Below are 18,775 nucleotides of genomic sequence, written 5' to 3' on the forward strand. Positions count from 1 at the left end.
TGAAGGAACCCCATCTTTCGTGGGTTCCTGTTCTTGACTAGGATTTGTTTTGACAACCCATTTTTTCTTACTTATTGTCACATTTTTCCCAATCATCTCAGATTTTAGTTGACATTGATTTATGTAATGACCTACCTTGCCACAATACATACAGAACTTATCACTAGGTAGATCAACATATTTCTTTGTCTTGTTCCTTTTCTTGTAGTTTTCAAAACCAAGACCTTCCTTCCTTTTGGTCTGTGGTTTCTCAATCCACTTAGGAACTTTCATGATTTTGCCTCTGTTCCTTGCGACAACCAGTTCCTTTTTAAGATTACAGATCTGTTCCTTTAAAATATTTTCTCTTTATTTATTTTTTCAATCTCAGATCTGTATCCTTTCAAAGGGGTTGATCTTATATCAAAGGAACTCAGAACAGGGACAAATTCCTTCAAGTGTGAAATCTCTAAATTAATTAGATAATTTTCATTTTTCAAACTCTCATAACATTCTTTGATTTTTAAGTTTTTATCAAAAAAATCAAAAAATCTAGTTTCGACATCAGTTCTCATTTTCTTAAGCCATTCTATGTGTTCCTTGCAAACCTTTAAGGCTTGTTCCGTTTGTTCACGTTTTTCACGTTCATCTCTACATTCAAGAATTGCATCATAAAGAAGATCATATATTTCAGTCCTAGTTTTACCATCTAGTTCTGACTCAAGTCCATGTTGACTTACCTCAATTTTTCTTCATCTTCTTTTTCGTCAGTGTTTGCCATGAGGCAAAGGTTTGCTGTTTCTTCAGTTGGTTGTTCCTCTTCTTCTTCCGTCTCTGAATCTCCCCAAGCAGCTATCATAGCTTTGCGCACATTTGCCTTAGAGAAAGGTGCTTTTGATTCTTTGTTCCTTTCAGCAAAGCGTTCCTTGTTCCTTTCTTTGGTTTTGTCGTTTTCCCAAAGAGGACATTCTTTGATGAAGTGATCTGTACTTCCACATTTATGACAAGCAGCTTTGTTAGAAAATTTCTTAGTTTTACCTTTGAAGTTTCCATTCTTCATGTTCCTGTACATCTTTCGAAATTTTCGAACCATGAGGGCTGCTTCTTCTTCTTCAGAGTCCGAATCATCTTCATCATCTGCTTTGAGAGCAATTGATTTTGATTTGGAGCTTTCACCATATTCAGTATCAAGGTGAAGCTCATGAGTCATAAGTGACCCTGCCAGCTGTTCTAAGTTGAACTTAGTGAAGTCTTTTGTTTCTTGAAGAGCGTGACTTTAGCCATCCATCTGTCCTTAGGAAGACTCCTAAGAACCTTTCGAACCTGTTCCTCAGATGAAATAAACTTTCCAAGAGAAGCCAACTCATTTATAATGTTAGTAAAACGAGTAAACATGTCTCGGATGCTTTCTTTGGATTTCATGCAGAACAGTTCATATTGATTCATAAGTAAATCAATTTTCGATCTTTTAAATTCATTAGTTCCTTCGTGGGTTACTTCTAGTAAATCCCATATTTGCTTTGCGGATTTGCATCCCATGATCCTATTATGTTCATGGGGTCCAAGTCCACAATGCAATAATTTAATAGCCATGGCATTTACTTCCATTTTTTCAAAATCAGATTTGTCATAATCAGAGAGGGGTTTAAGAGTTACCTCATTTTTGTCATTTGTAGTTGTGACTTCGAAATCACCAACTTCAATGACTCTCCATACTGATAGTTTTCAGCCTTGATGAATATCTCCATGCGGTTCTTCCAATAGTTGTAGTACTTCCCATTGAACATAGGAGGCTTTGAGTGGAATAACCTTCTTCAAGTTTCTCGGTGGTATTCATTGTTCCTTGGATCTTTTCCTCAATAGGGTTTCCTATCTTACGTGAGTTCTGGCTCTGATACCAATTGTTATTTCCCTAGGAACACTACAAGAGGGGGGTGAATTGTAGGTGTAGAAATAAACGTAACTTTTTGCGGAAATTAAAACTTAAACGAATAAAAGCTAAAGGAACACAGGGATTTTTACGAGGAAAACTTCTTGGGCCAACAAGAAGAAACAACCTCGACCACTAGGGATTTTAAACTCAACACTTTCACTAATTAGGCCAACAACTCTGTTACAACCTAATTCTAACTCGAGCCCTACCTTGAGTTCCTAAACTCAAGTTCCTGAACCACTGTTCCTTAACAGCAGTTCCTCTCAACTTCTCTGAAGTTTTCTCACACATACAAGCTTCACTCAAAGCCTTTCTCTTACAGAACTTCACTCAAAGTTCCCTTACCCAAAAACCAAAATACAATTGATCGAAATAAGCTTAGTGGAATTAGAGTAAGAAGGCAAAGAACAAATGGCTATTATGAGACAATGAAGGCACTGACACTTAATAAGTTAAACTCACTTAATTACTTAGTCAGACACAATTTGGAACTTATCTAGACTTCTATATTTATAGTGTTAATCATGAAGAACGTGGGATTATTGTTAGAGTACACGTTTTAATCCATTTACCCATGATGTTCCTTCCCCTAAGGAACACGTTTTACATCATGTCCCTGATCCATGAACTATAAATGAACGTGGATAAAATGCAGCATTACTCCTAAATAATAGGAGTTCCTTCAGCATTATCCGAAAATCAGTTTTTATAAATCTTTTTATCTTTAAATCTGAATTTCTAATCTTTAAGAAAATAATATCTTTGAAATAAAATCTTTCTAACAACCGGATATTTATTTTCTTATTTTCCGAAAAATAAAATCTTTTCCAAAACAGATTTCTTTTTAAAACTGATTTTATCATTTGAAATTAGAAATAACTAATTTCCTATAATCTAGGCATGACTTACTCCATTATCTTTTAATCGTTATACTAAGTACACGCCTAAGTCTAGTTCCTTATATTAGTTCAGTTCCTTTAACATATTTGCTAAGTGCCACTGAGTTTGTTCCTTACAAAGGAACAAACGCTTCATTCTCAAATATTCTGCCACAGTTCCTTACCATTCTTTCTTTGTTCCTTTACATTGGAACTAGAAAATAAAAGCCTAGCTTCTATTATTCTTGATCCAATGCTTGCTCCAGTATCAACATAGAAACTTCTTTACTTAGCCTTTGAAATCCTCTCTTGACTTCTTCATTGACTTCGTATTCTCCCAGTTCCTTGCATTGATACCTTAGACACCATACACTTAAATAATTCATTAGTTCACTACTTAGTTTGTTCCTTTGTTTCTTTGTCATTATCAAAACTAGGGTTCAACATTTCCGCTCTTGTATATAAGGGGTTAGATGTTGTCATATAAAGTGAGAATCTGCCACTACAATGATGAATCCCATTCCTTCCATTTGTATTTTTTTAGAGCCATTTTTGTGTGGGTATTTTCTTGCTCGTACAGTCTGAAAGTTTATTATTGAATACAATGAGTATAACATGTAGTTGAGTTTGGGTATTTTAAAAAAAATTATATAATAAGTATTTTTGTAGATTTTTATGTTGCTTGAAACTTCATGACAAAGTAAAATAATTAGAAAGTAGCCCTTGAATTCATATAAATTAGCGCTAGGAGAGTGAGACAGAGAGGAAGAGGGACTAAGGGGGATGCATGGAGAAGGAACAAGAGGTGGAGAGAAAAGACGAAGATGAGAGATAAAGAGAAGGGTTGCTGCTGCCGTGAGTTTCCTTGTGTTTCTAAGTTCTCCATGTCTGAAAACGGGAATGTGACAACTTAGAATATTGAGTTTACCAAGACTAAAGCTTAAGCTATGTTACATTCGCTGACACTTTTTAGTTTATCTTATACTTTAACAAGAGGGGATTCCGAACACTATTTTAGCTTTGAATAGACGATTTGCAACATCGTGAATTTAATATTTTCGAGTATCATTGATAGTTATACAACACCTAGGTTACATAATGATCAATTTAACATTGACTGAGATTATTAAATGTTAAGAAACACAATTGGATTTATGTGTATGTCAATTAGAAATACGTAACTAATACAATTTTGGTTATGTTAATACTTGGCTTTTTTTTGAAGATGATAACATAGTGACAACTCTTCACTTCACATGCAATAATATTGAACTTTCTTTGAATTAGTTGATATGCTAATTTAGTTTGCTAAACATTTTCTTAATGGGCTTCCACAGGAAGCTTAGATTTCAAGTACTCTGCTATTTTCTTATTCTTGTTAGATGAGTATCATGGATAAGGCTGTTGTATGCTTATAATTGTTTGCGCTTCATCCACACACAAAAAAAGAAAGGAAGAAGAAACAACATAAGTTTCTCTCATCTGCATAAAAGCATTTTATTGAGGTAGCTAAACAGATTGCACATTTAACATCTCTCGTTATGTCAAAAAAATACAAACTTGCATGACATAACAGACATTTATGGCGTTTTGTAGCTTGGTTCATCCGGAAATTTTATCAAGGAACCAAAAAAGTTAGCTTGTGCAAATGAAACTCATAATTCCCAACATCATTCATGTGAGAGAAGTAGCACGCCAACTTATGAACCCTCGATATTTCAACCAGAGTCCTCTTAAAGTGAGTTAGAGACAAATTTATTCAAGTCCCAAACAATCTATAAGAAACATGTTGTAATTACATTGGGAATATTTTTTCCTTTTTGGTTTACATTAGTGACTTTTGTATATTGTTTGTACTTGAAAATTTGTGCTCTCTTTATCCCTCATGCATGCTAGAGAATCTGAGAAGAAACGGTCAAATAGAATCATTGTACTAAGATGACGCATGCTGAAGATTATAGTATTTACAGTATTTATGACTAGGTGAAAATGAAGTAGTGGGGGCCAATTTTGTAGACATTGAGCCTCCAAATGCTTGGAGGGGGAAATTAAGATTACTTGTGTTAGAAGCGAGGCTTCCTACATGTTCACCATACCAAACCTAACTTGTGGGGGAAAAATTGGTTTTGACTTCTTGGTGTTACAGGTAGCTAGACGTGAAAGAACTCTAGTCGGTTAAGAACCAATGCATTGGGGAGTGCCTATCAATAGCTATGCGAATTAAAATTGGATTGCAATAGTCTGATGTTTTCTCTTTTTATTTGTGGTGTATGCTTTGTCCCAAATTTTTCTTATGTGATTATAACTAAGTTAGATTCAGATATCGTTCAATAATAATAAGCATTTTTCTACATGGTATTGAATGTGCTAACATTTCCATTTACTTGTTAGGAATTCACTACTATCTTCAATGAATTCAAGCGCCAAGATTTCATATCCAAGCTTTCATACCTAGATGACTTCATCTGCATCAATTCCCAGAGATAGGGTTCTGCAATGAAAACTTATATCCATTTTTTTGAGTAAGCTACTACTCCGATTCAAAAGTGCTTCAGACGCATGTGAAATAACCACAAGTTAGACAAGTTACAATTTAGAAGCTAAGACTCTCTAAAATTGTTAGCTTTAAGCTTTAGATTGCACTTCAAAGAAGAAGTGGAATGTATATTGTCAGCCATATAGTATGGGAGTATGAATAAATTATGTATGCATACCTTTGTCTATTGCTTTGACCTAAATACCCCAAACAACAAGTGCAAGTAACAACTGTTTTAGAGCGGTACCTTCAAGTTTATCTTACTAATTAAATCTAGCGTAATTCAAATAATACAAATACGATGTTTTGGGGTGCTGCTACGCGCGGTGCAACACCTAGTTAGTCCAAAATTATCATCTTGCACTTACTTTTCAGCGGAACCACAAAATATCCTTGATAGGAGTAACCGCTGCCCCATATTGGGTATGGGAGAACTAGGGATGGCAATGGGGCGGGTCCACCTAGACCCAGACCCAAACCCATTTATTTTTAACAGACCCAGACTCGCCCCAGATCTGTTGGTTCTCGATTTTTCATACCCAGACCTAGATCTGCTTGGTCTAACGCGTCCACGGGTCCTAAATGGGTCCTTATTAGTTTTAAGTTTTCATTACATTTTTGAATATATGTAATTAAAAAATTTCGCCCTAATTTATATAGTTCCTGCATCCATGCTTAAAGCATTATCTAAACAAAATTTTAAAAATTAACTCATAAAATCGTAAAATGTTACAACTTAAAAAGATACAAGTCTTATATGGAGTTACAACACTAATGAGTTCACAAAATCACAACTCATAAAACCTTAGAATTTAGGTAAAAAAAATTCTATTATGTAAATAGGTCTGCAGGTCGGATTTGAGTCTAGCATATGTGGACCCGAACCCAGAAAATCCATTGGATCTAAAATTTCTAAACCCATACCCTTATAAATGAGTTGGGACCCATTGGGTCTGGGTCGAATCCAAGACCATTGCCTAGGCAGAACACTTCCTTCGAAAGGAAGGTGGTCTAATTTTTTTGGTTGTAAAAAAAAAAAAAAAACTTGTACACTTCAAAAAAAAAAAAATCTTTTAAAAAGGGTAAAAAGCAAAAGCTCCGAAAAAGGAAAATATAGGGCAAAAGCAAAAACAATGCATAAAAAGCAAAATCAATGCAGAAAAGCGGTTACAAAATGCATAAAATATTAGCATGAAAACATGGATTTGAGTTCCTCAATCATCCTCATCCATCACGTTCTTCGTGCTTCATTGGCTCCCATAGGCCTTAAGGCCTTAACCACAAATAAAATAAAATGAAACATATAAAAATAGAAAAAAAGGGGGAGAAAAAGAGCATTTTTTCCAATGAGAAAGGAAGTCTTTATGGGCTTTTTCTTTCTTTTTCTTCAGGTTCTTTTTCTCTCTCTTTTTTGCTTTTTCCAACTTTCTGTAGTGATTTGTGGCATTTTTACTAGACTTTGAAAAAAGCTCCTTTTTTTCTTCTTTTCATTTCTGGGTCTATTAAAGATAGTTTTGTAGGTTATTATTATGAGTTAAATAGATTCGAAGTTGAAAGAAAAATAGTATGAGCAGAGAAGATATGGCAGCAGTAGCTAAAGATCCAGCAATTAAGCTCTTTGGAAGAACTATATCTTTGCCTGAATCCCAGTTTTCTGACGAGTCTGAATCTCAGGTACTTACTTTTGGGTAAAATTAATGTATTGTTTTTGCTTGCTCACTTGATGACTTTTGTCATGTTGGTGTGTTTTAAGGAATTTCATCAATTGGGTTTTGGTTATTAACTGAAATGACAGCTTATCATGCATATTATAAAAAATTATAATGGTTTTCTGAGCTAGTATTTGGTTAGAGTTGCATTTTTATAGTGACATTTATTGTTTTTATCTATTGAACTTTGTTGTTTTGGATCTTAGTTAAATTCATGAGTTTTTATGTTCAAATGAATATGTATAGCTAAAAAACTAAGTTTTTACGTTTAGTAGTGTATATTATGAGTTGGGTAGTTCTTAAATTATTTCCATGTAATTTATTTTAGTGTAAATGGTCATGGAATCTTGCATTTTTAGGAAAAATTGATGTTTATATTTCTGTGTTGTTCAGATTCTGGGTTGGTGTAACTTTCTTACCTTAGGAAGAGGGAAAGAGAGAGAAAAGATGGTGGCGTCTGTGGGACATCCTTGTTCAAGCTCATTAATGCTTTATTTGTCTATTGAAGTTATCGTTTGCATATTTTATTGAAGATAATGTTGTATGTCTTTCAGGATAAACCTCCATTAAATATATTTAGAAACCAATAATGGAAATTATTTCTATGGGAGGACCTGTCATGAAGTTTATCATCCATAGAATACTTCTCATAGAATTACACTCTAAAGATAAGTTGGCATTTGACTGGTTGAACCAAACAAAAGCCTAATATGATGACACTTATCCTTTTCCTTTTATCTGTCAGGTTGATTATATTTTGCTTAAGAAGTTGTGTTTTAGAGCATGTTTGGTATATGATTTTTAAGTGTTGGCAAAGTAAACAAGAAACTTTTTTTGTTACTTGTTGTTTGGTACGAGGGATGGAGTAATGGTTGGTCTTTTGGACTCAAACACCCAATAAAAGTGACGGTTATTGTTAATTTGTTAAATCTAGACTGTGGAGACTAGCTATATCATTATGCAAGTGTCTCCATCACTTCTTACAGGTGCAGGATATCATATGTATTTGTATGAAGCCTTTCTTTTAGTCTCTTGATAGGTTAATTAGTATATAGAGGCTTGCTTGAAAAGGTTTTATTTTTCTTCAATAAAATAAGTAACCAAAGATAAAATTACTATAATTATCAATTATCGTCGTGCCCTATGTTACTTGGCCTCTTCATGTTACTTCAAGTACTAGTGTCATATCCTTGTCACTCCAACATGGATATATATTTCTACACTTCATTTTGTGCAATTTTTTTTTCACTAAATAGATGAGTTGGACGTCGAGACACTAAGACTATATGCTGATTGTCTCAAAACTTCTTGAATTGATGACAATACTCAATTTCAACCTTTGGTTTGTTGGATACATGCTCAATTGTGGCCATTGTTGTCTCTTGAACTTCTTATATATATGAAGAAACTACTATTCGTTTCCATGGCATGTGTATGAAGAAAATTTTCTGTTCTTCTCAGAATGTGCAGCCTCTTTTAGTATATTTTCTCAGTTGTTACTTTTCCAATTGCAGGACAATGGATCAAGCTTGATGGCAAAACCAGAAGCAGAGGAGTGTAGAAATGAGAACTCTTTAATAATGGATGAGGTTGTTTCTACTGAATGCTGCAAGGGTGAACAATTACAAAGTTCCATAAAGCATCCCATTGCATCGCAAGCAACTATGAAGCCGAAGGGTCACCAGGAAGACTCTGATGGTTCTGGAGAACCAAAACCGATGCGAAGACCAGACAAAATCCTTCCATGTCCGCGATGCAATAGTTCAGATACTAAGTTTTGCTACTTTAATAATTACAATGTCAATCAACCTAGACACTTCTGCAAAAGCTGCCAGAGGTATTGGACAGCAGCTGGAGGCACTGTGAGAAATGTTCCTGTCGGTGCAGGACGGCGCAGAAACAAGCATTTAGCTTCTCAATACCGTCAAGTAATTGCATCTTCGGATGGAGGACCCACAATGATGGCTGAGACAACAGAATCAACAAATCAACTACTATCTTGTGAAGAATCTTCTAGCTCTTGTACAGGTTCAAGTCCAAATGAAATGGTCCTGAAATTCGGTCCCGAGTCACCTCATTGTGATAATTCCACGCCAAACTTGTTATGCGGCAGACAGAGTAATGGTTGCTCTGAGATAAGAGGGATCAACAGCGATGTTTCTTCACAGCAGCATTTGTATCATTACGTTGTCCCTCCACAGACTACTGCTTCAGATGCCCCCCATTCAAATGGTTCTGTGTCATTGACAGTTCCTCGATTTGCTGCACCTAATATATCTTATCAGATTGTTCCTGCTGCCTATATGAACTGCATTCCTGTTTGGGTTGCTGGGTCTAGAAATATATCATTAGCGGTGTCAAATAATGGGTGCGTCTCTCCACCATTCTTTAGCAATGGCAGTCGGCTGCAAGTTCTTGGTAAGCATTCTAGAGATACTAATGCAGTGCACAAGGGGCGTATTGAAGAAGGCATTTCAGCTCCCAAAACCATAAAAATTCATGAGCTACATGAAACATGAAAAGTTTTTCATCTAGGAAACATTTGGCAAGTAAGGTTTCGAACACAAAGAACACTTCAGGTTATCAAGGACGGAGACATGTACAGCCAGTTTCTGATTATGACAGAAGTGACAGCTTGAAGGTCGGAATTCTATCTGTTCTACGCCATCTAACTGAGCTTGAAAATGGTCATGAACCTGAGTGCTGTAGAAAGAAAAGGCTTTCTAGCTGAAATGACTTGGATTTCATCAATCTGACTTGGAAAAATGCAGCTTTTCAGAAAGAAGACAATACACAACATCAGAAGTATATAGATATTCAGAGTTATCAAGATGTTGTAGTTTTTTTTATCTCTAAAATGGGAACTTTTAGGCAATTCTTGACAAAAATGATTGCGACTTGTTATATGAAATCACACATGCTATTGCGACTCGTTAGATGAAATCATACATGCTTTGTTTTTAGCTCCCTTACTGAAAACTACTGATTAAACTAGTCTTACAGTTGTACCTAACAAGTAACAACTATATTGTGCTCTGTTATCTCACAGTTGTCATTAACAATTTCATAGCAGTTGTTTCAAGATAGGTTGTATATCCATAATTGGAACAATTTGAAAGAAAAATGCTAGCACACACACTCGTTCCTTGCTGGTTCTCCTCCCTTCCGTGTTCGACAACTGCTAACCAATTAACAGGGAAGCTGTGTGCTTTTGCTTGAAGATTTGAATCCGCTAGCGAAGGTCGAATGTCTCCAAAAAAACTTCTTAGAAAGGAAATTGATCAGGAAAACACACAGCAACTTCTTAGAAAGGCAATTGATCAGGATCACACATACATACTTGTTAGAAAGGAAACTGATGAGGAAGACACATACAAACTTATTTCGTTCATCAAACTTTGAGAAGTCAGCATGCCGAAAAATAAGAAAAATCCTAAATGGCAAATTGTTTGTTAGCAAAACGAGAAAGATAGAGGGCTTTTAAGTAATTGTATGGGACTCACCCCTTCCTCTAATCCTTTCATGTTTGCCAACAGATTGTATGCTATTAAGCCATACTCAAAAGATAAAGGAGATCGAAAAACATGTAATTCATTTATTCAGCTGTTTATTATATAGGCTAGTTCCTTGGTATTTAGCCCATGTAACTAGTTCACTTAGAACTCCTTAAATGCTTCTAATGATTGATTACCCTACAGTTTCGTCTAATCTCCCCATCACGACCCTCAAGGACTCGAGAACTCCCCAGTTTCACCATTGCCTTTGCAAAGTGTTCTCCAAACAAGGCATTATCTGCTGCTAATTTTGCTACAAACTTGGAACTTGCCATGTCCTCTTCTATCTCCTGGTCAATTTTTAGCACCCCTCTTTTCCTAATTATTTGCTTGTAGTACATGTTATCCACCAAAAATGAAGTGTTTTCGTCCAAGAATACAGTACGATCCACAATTTTCGAACCGCATGTATTCTTAAGTTTATCAACCATTCCTCGTTCCATTGTAGGATCTGGAGCTCCACTTCCTCGGAAGTTTGATAGCCTATCTCGAAAGAAACTGCAGTGAGCAGTTCCAACAGTGTGAGCACCCAAGAGCACCACCATTTCATCCAGGGTCAACCCATGGGCACGAAACACTTTTTGAGCCTCTGATACTGTGGATGATGGGCCGGGCAGGTTTACCTCATCAGATCTCGATATACGCCCATCTCTTCGACCCGTTGGCACGTCATAATTTGGGCCTCCTGCTAGGCGTAGAGCTTCCCTGGTCGCTAGTGCTATGATGTCTGCACATGAGACGGTTTCAGGGCATATACTTTCTAGCCTAGCTTTGATTTGATCTATCACTTCGTATCCTCGTACGCCTAAGTTAGCACCTGCACCTTTCTCTGTTTGATTGCTGCGAGTTGAGTCTATGAGTATGGACGCATCACAACCCTACAAAGAGAATGAAAATAATGATCATATCAATTTAGACAGCGTTTGGTATAATAAACGTAAACGGAATGGAAAAAGGATTTGGATAAGGAGTGGAAATAAAAATAATAACCGTTACCTTTAATTGTTGTTGGGTATGCTAGTGGAATGGAAACAATTGAGAGATTTATGATTGAGTAAAGAAACGTGATTTGTTTCCACTAGTTTGATAAGGGTAACAAATGGGGGAATTATGTTTCCCTTTGGAAATGGTATTTGTTATTTAACACTCATACCAAACAATTAGAAATAGAAACACTTATTTGAATACGTTTCCTATATCAAAAATTTTCATACCAAATACCTTCTTATATATTCTAAATTGGTAAGGAAAAGTGTCCTAGTGGATCCCAAAACTTCTTGTATGAATATTCGTCCCACCAACGCAGGCAAGGTTCCTTAGGAGTTGGGGGAAGGATAAGAGACTCCCACTCTCAAGGTGTCTTTAATAGGGACAAACCATACCAATAAACCAAGTACTGTTTAGTAATAATGATCATATGATTATTATGGATTGCTATATTAAGTACATACATGAATTGCGTATAGAAATGAAATTAATGTTGAACATATTTATATAAACTGGTAAAAAGAGGTTGGCAGGTTCAAACGAATATTTTCTTTGTTTGGGAATACTTGTTTTCTTTTAGGTGCTTATAACTATAAGAAAATATTTCTTGTCGCTTCAGGGAACATATCATATTCTTAGGAGATGGATTAGAACTTGGGTACTAATCTCTCTCTCTTTTGTTTATGTCTTGATCGCAAAATTGACCCTCTATTTTCTAAATTAACGTTTCCTGGTTTTGGGAAAACTACGGGGGAAAACTGGTGTAACTTGTGGTCTTTGATACAAGGAAGTATACTAGTCCTTCAGCTCCATACTTCTATTACTTTGCAGACTTTAGGCAGGTACATCTGTTAACACACAACAAATTATTATAAAAAATATAATTATAGCTACGTATTTTATTTCGTGCAAGGATTTCATAATTAGATTGAGAATAATTCAACAATATTTTCATTGACAACTAATTGTTGGGATCGAGTGATGTCCCAAGCTATTTGATAAGGCCATGATATAATTGTTTGGATTGACGATTGATATTTTGTTACAAATAAAAGTTGGAGGTTTGATGGTTGGATAATGACATGCATATTAGGAAATCAAGAGTTTAAGACATGTTAAAGACATTTTGGGAGGAATAGTGATTATATATTAGCAAGAAAGGAATAAACCCTTTTATTTGTATTATATATGTATGTATATAAAACATCATAGTTTAGTCTAATCTTATCATGAAGCAATTGTATTGCTTATTTTTATTTTGTAATGTAAAAACTTGTAATAAATACTTTAATAAGTTTTCTTAGGAGTAAATGATCATAATTGATATTTTACTTCATTGGTAGGAGCTCTATATTTTATATATAAAGTCATACAAATACTATGTTAGACGTAATACGTGACAAACTACACATGTTTGCCCACACATTTTGATTCTATATATTAATATGAATATGGATAAAGAAAGTACATGTGCAAGTAAATTTGGGAAAAAGGGGAGTATCTAGTTATTGATAATAGGGGTGAGCTAAAATTTGATAGTAAACTATTACTTTCTTGTTCATTTGTTTAAATTATGCATATGCTGGAATTCGAACGATTATTTTATTAGTAGCTAAGTGTCAAAAAGGAAATGTAATATAGGTACAATTATTTGGGTAAAATACCAAAAAGAGACCAGTTGGAAACAGGTAGAAATATTATGGGAATCCCATGAGCTAAAGGAAATGTAGCATGTAACTTAGGACATCCATAATCCATTTATAGCTTATTATAGCAAGTACGAAAAAGACAAAAGGGAGTATAGCTATTAATTGTGCACTTCATTAATTACAATTCAATATTAGTTTCAGCACTCTACTTACTACGTTGATGCGAACATTACTGAATTTCCTATGAAGTAAACTTACACATCCTTACATTTCTTGATGCGAACAAGAACTTACTATCAAAGCACTCTCTGAAAAACAGGAACACACCAGCTAAGGATTAAATTAGGCTTTTCAAGTTAAATTACATGCGTGACCCATGCTACTATTGACAAATTTACTATTATGGAAAGGAAACGTATCAAAGTTTTTCATTGACAAAGGGGGAAATAGCCGCTTTAAGAAACGTTTTATTCTATTTGAACCTGATATTGGAAGTATCTAGCTAATTGTCGTATCTTATTCGTCCGTTTGGTTAATGGTTATAAATAGTGGTAATAGTAATGAATTGAAGTGTAATTTTACAAGAAAATCATGTCGACACTCATGGTAATGAAACTGCATCTTCAAACATGTGGTTTTTTTTTCATGAATTTTCATTCCTACTCAATACCACCTTCTCCTATGGTAATGGATGGTAATGAAAATTTAGAAAGAAAATAGATTATTTTGGATGGAGTAACATTACCATAAGTAATTGACATGAGAACTATTTTACAAATTTACACTAAAATGTATAATCATTATCACAATTTATGAGTATCAACCAAACGGGTCGTATATGTCAAGGGAGTTCTACTAAATGATGTTATGCACTGTTATGTGAAAACCGTTGATTTCTTTATATGGAAACGTTTTATTCTAATCTTATTTCTCAATAAATGAAATATAGGGTATATTACCCGTACTCAATATATATTTTTGAATTAATTCCTCCATTATGTTTTGAAAAAAAAAACGTTTGGTTTTCATGCAACCCAACATGCTTCCTTAAATATTAATATCTTTAGTTGTGTACACATAAAAAATATAAAAAAAAAGTTATAATTTGATAGTATGAATCGAGACGAATCTAACAAGATCCCACTTGACTATGTTTTTCTTTATATAATGACGATAAATTGGAGTCTAAATTCAATAATGAATAGTGTCATTTCCTCCAATGTTTCATTTAAAACAAAATGGATGAAGTATATATATATATATATATATATATATTATATAATATATATATATATTATATATATATATATATATAGGTTTAAGTTCATATGAGAACCACCCTTATGGTGAGAACCACTCATTTTTCCTCATTTTACGAAGATTTTGATCATTTCATAACATTTTTGCTCATTTTTTTTGTTTCACTTATTTTATGGTTTTGCTCATTCAACAATTTTATGCTCATTTATCAACGTTTTTGCTCATTTTACGTTTTGCTGATTTTACTTTTTTTTCTCATTTAACTTTTTTATGCTCATATTACGTTTTTCTTCTTTTACATTTTTGTTCATTTTACGTTTTTGATAACTTAATGTTTTCGACTCATTTTATGTTTTTGCTCATTTGTTACTTTTTTTTTGCTCATTTTAGGAAGTTCTTGCTCATTTTAAGTGGTTCTCACGGTTCTCACCATAAGAGGGTTCTCACTAGAACCCAACCAACCCTATATATATATATATATATATATATATATATATTATATATATATAATATATATATATATATATATATATATATATATATATATAACAATTCAATTTGTAGAGGAGAATTGACTTATAGGAGAATGAGCTTGACTTTCTTTAGCGTTTACTAATAGAATATCAAGGTTAGGGGATGAGATGTCTATTTCATAAGTCGTTTGTGTGGGTCTCCTTCAACTTAAAAGAAAGATAAAAAACATTTTTAGGAATTTATTTTGGGCTTGAGTCCTTTGGTGCACTGCCCTATTTTTGTCATACTTTCTCACGATTCTCACCATAAGAGACCTCTCATTAGAACTCAACCATATATAGATTGATATCCTTAGTTGTGAATTTTGAATTTTGTTAGATTATAGCATAAACACAATATTCATCATAACAACACTAACAACGGTCTGATTGATTTTTTTTTTTTGTTTTTAATAATATGAGAAGAATCATTATCAAAGTTTAAAAATTATAACCACAAAAAATCAAAAGTTCAACATAATGAGAAACTGATAAACAAAATTTAGTGTTTCATTGATAACTAGTTCTAAAGTTGAAAACGAGAAATTTCATTATTAGCCACCATTATGTGTATGAACAACGAAGACGATGTTAGAAGAGAATATTATACATAAGATAGTACATAATTCGTACGTTCTTACCCTAACAAAACAATCATGGTAATGCATGCGAAGTAAGGCAGGAGTTACAGATTTGTCTGCAACAAAGCGTTGTTGGACGATTCGACGAATGGTAGATTCAGCTAGAGGGCAAGAGGTTGTGTAGAAACCAACTCTTAGAGTAGCTAAACTGAGGGGGAGCGTGATGAACAGCAGGTAAAGTTTAGAAGCTCTTTTAAGGCTATAGTTAGTCATGGTTTGTGTATGGATACTTGTGTAGGAGTGGCTAGATCAGGAAAACTATATATAAACGAGGGAGGTAGTTGAACTCAGATTTTGTCCCCGTAGTACTTGAAAAAAATTAACAAAATGTTCAAATACAAATATACAAGTGTCATTATTCGATTCATTTATAACATTCATAACTTGTTCAGGAAATTTTTTTAATGGTTTGATATACGCTGTCCTAAGAATTAATAGTAGTAAGTATTTCTTAATAAATAATTTTTTTTGACATCGAGAAATCATACAAGAAATTATAAACACATCCAAACAAAACAAAACTAGAAGCTAATGAAAGGAAATCTTGTGCTCCTAAAAAGTTAGTAAAACTTGCACTACAAGAAAAGCTAGAGGCAAACATAAATTGTATCTAAATATATATTTGTAGCCTCTAATGGTGTTTAGAAGCAATTTTCTTGCTGCTTCTAATTAGTCCGTCGCTAGTTATAGGTCGCACCTAATACCACCTTTTTGAGGCACACAAGTTATGGTGCCCCTAGAGACACTTATGTTTAGAGGCAACCATATGCATGTTGCTAATTATTGGTTGCCCCTAAAGCCAACTTTTTGAGGCACACAAGTTATAGTGCTGCTATAGTCACTTACATTTTGAGGCAACCATAAGCCAGTCGGTAATTATAAGTTACCCCTAATGCCTCCTTTTTGGGGCACGATCCCTAAGATCAACCGAGGGAGGTCCCGGACGATGTTGCTGTTGTGGTATCTAAGCCCTTCTCTAAGCTTAATCGTCAGAAGGACACCCGCTAGACCACTGCCATCGAGTACCTCTACTCCCCTACCGACCAACAATATATTAATAAGACTTGGGGGGAGCATAATACGAACAAGATATTTCGCTCGTGGGTCGAGGTGAGCATCTCTTATACTCCGATTGGCTTATCCTTTTTGGTATTATTCTTTCGTTTGCCTGATTTTTTTTGTTTTCCACAGCTCTTCGCTCGGCTGGCCATTGTCGTTTAGAAGGAGAAGGGGACATGAAGGAGAAGGGGAAGACCCACTTTCATTACCTCTACAGGGATCAGGACGGCCAAAGGATTCCTGAGTCCAAGTTCCATGAAGCCGAGTGGGCTATCAAGGTTAACCAAAAGGGCTTCCGGCTGCAGCGGGAGCAATGGGCTAAGAAAAAAGATGACCTCATCCCAGCTTTTGCTTCTACAGTCATTGCCAATGTCGCGGCTGAAACTAAGGCCTCATCTGTGGAGCATAGGGTCGTTGAGATCTTGGCTCGCTTGATAGAGGCTGAGAAGCTCGTCAAGTGTGTGGAGCAGTGGTTCTCGACTGGCACCAATCAGAGGATTGCGAGGCCTTTGCGAACGAGGTGGGCGGCTGGAGGAGGATGCCCTGGATCACCTGAAGACAGCATTGGCTGAGTCTCACCCCGATCAGCCTTAGGCTGATGTTCTATCTAAGTATCAGGCCCTTGTTGCTACTGAGGATGCTGCCCTTTTGGCTGATATGGGCCAGGACAAAGAGGAAAAAGAGGAAGAGTCCGAGGAGGTAAAGGAGGACACCAACCTAGTGGAAGTTGGTCGTTCTGACGAATTAGTTGGTAGCACCAATGATGTTGTTGAGCGTCCTCCTAGCTCTTAGGCCCTTGTACTTCTTTCTTAGGCTCTCTATACTTTTTCTTTCTTTTTGGCCCTTGGTAGTACCAGGTCTTGTCTTGTAATTTTGAGCTTATGAAATGGAATCGAACTTTTTGTAATCTTCAATTGTTTGTCATTTGCAATATTATCTTTTTTCCTTTCGACTATCTTCTCTGGCCAATTCGAGTTTGTTGCCTTGTCCGACCAACTGGTTAAGTTGTATAATTATTGAGTTTGAATCGATTAGATTATCGTGCTTTCTTATGACTGGCTAAGTCATGCTTTTCTGACTGGTTAAGTCATATTTGTTCGACTGGTAAAGTCTTTGGATTAATAATAATAATAATAATAATAATAATAATAATAATAATAATAATAATAATAATAATAATAATAATAATAATAATAATAATAATAATAATGATAATAATAATAATAATAATAATAATTATTATTATTATTATTAATAATAATAATATTATTATTATTACTATTATTATTATTATGATTGGTATTTTTCATATTATTATTATTATGATTATTATTATAATTATAATTATAATAATAATAATTATTATAATTATTATTATTATTATTATTATTATTATTATTATTATTATTATTATTATATATTACAAAATCCTTAGCTCATGAGAAGGTGCCACATAGGATTTCTAGCCTATATCGTAGAGCTTAATGACAGGCCACATAGGATTGTAAGAAAAAAAAAGTCATGTACGATTGCTCTCGGATCCCTCCCGAAATCACCTATTTTCGGGCAAAAATCTGGATCTCAAATCATACTTATGTCAATCAATTACAATCTTCAAAATATTGATATAATTAAATATTATACTTAAACCATGTGCAAGCTGATCAACTAAATCTCAATCATTCTTAAATTGCAAAACATGATTTTAGGGATTGATTCATTCAAACTTTGGTATGACAAATTGTGATTTTATGAAAATGTGGGACCTTTTTTTTTAAAAAAAAAAAAACGAGAACAAAAATATTACTATAAATACCCTAATCATATTTGCATTTCCTCAAAATTCATAAACCCTAAAATACCTTCCCCTATAGCCAGCCACCTTAAATTTTGTTTACATGGAGAATGAATATGGTTTATTTGACACACCAATACACCATCTTCACCTAGAAGTTTAGAAATTCGGCATCCTAAAGAAGACAATCATAATTGTTGGAGTAAGTTATTGGAGTACTTAAGAGACACTCATATTAAATAAAGAAATTTAGGGGTTTTTTTTTTATATTATGAATATGTGA

The 18,775-nt window shown here is 34.4% G+C and overlaps 2 protein-coding genes across 3 annotated transcripts; one reads left to right on the forward strand and one right to left on the reverse strand.

Moving 5' to 3' along the window:
- The first annotated feature begins 6,456 nt into the window (after positions 1-6,456).
- Positions 6,457-9,998, forward strand: LOC104908147 (cyclic dof factor 2). Of its 2 annotated transcripts, XM_057395085.1 has the most exons (3): positions 6,870-7,000; positions 7,429-7,780; positions 8,550-9,998. In XM_057395085.1, exon 3 carries the CDS (start codon positions 8,568-8,570, stop codon positions 9,552-9,554), a length of 987 nt encoding a protein of 328 aa, XP_057251068.1. In that variant the 5' UTR covers positions 6,870-7,000; positions 7,429-7,780; positions 8,550-8,567; the 3' UTR covers positions 9,555-9,998. The 2 variants fall into 2 exon arrangements, with proteins under 2 accessions (XP_010695534.1, XP_057251068.1); XM_010697232.4 differs by lacking the exon at positions 7,429-7,780 and having other exon boundaries at positions 6,457-7,000.
- Positions 9,999-10,606: 608 nt separating this feature from the next.
- LOC104908146 (peroxidase 57) lies at positions 10,607-15,895 on the reverse strand. Its single transcript, XM_010697231.4, has 2 exons — positions 15,639-15,895; positions 10,607-11,467 (listed from the first exon to the last, which is right to left on the reverse strand). Exons 1-2 carry the CDS (start codon positions 15,849-15,851, stop codon positions 10,712-10,714), a joined length of 969 nt encoding a protein of 322 aa, XP_010695533.1. The 5' UTR covers positions 15,852-15,895; the 3' UTR covers positions 10,607-10,711.
- Between the last annotated feature and the right edge of the window lie 2,880 nt (positions 15,896-18,775).

This window comes from Beta vulgaris, chromosome 5 (genome assembly GCF_026745355.1).
Source record: "Beta vulgaris subsp. vulgaris cultivar EL10 chromosome 5, EL10.2, whole genome shotgun sequence".
NCBI classification, from domain to species: domain Eukaryota; kingdom Viridiplantae; phylum Streptophyta; class Magnoliopsida; order Caryophyllales; family Amaranthaceae; genus Beta; species Beta vulgaris.

What these genes read in the sequence shown, in the direction of transcription:
- LOC104908147 (XM_010697232.4), top strand. Translation starts at nt 6,893, where the DNA reads ATGAGCAGAGAAGATATGGCAGCAGTAGCTAAAGATCCAGCAATTAAG. An exon ending in CTGACGAGTCTGAATCTCAG is followed by an intron (nt 7,001 to 8,549) that starts GTACTTACTTTT and finishes TTCCAATTGCAG; the next exon opens with GACAATGGATCAAGCTTGAT.
- LOC104908146 (XM_010697231.4), bottom strand. Translation starts at nt 15,851, where the DNA reads ATGACTAACTATAGCCTTAAAAGAGCTTCTAAACTTTACCTGCTGTTC. An exon ending in ACCATGATTGTTTTGTTAGG is followed by an intron (nt 11,468 to 15,638) that starts GTAAGAACGTAC and finishes TTCTCTTTGTAG; the next exon opens with GGTTGTGATGCGTCCATACT.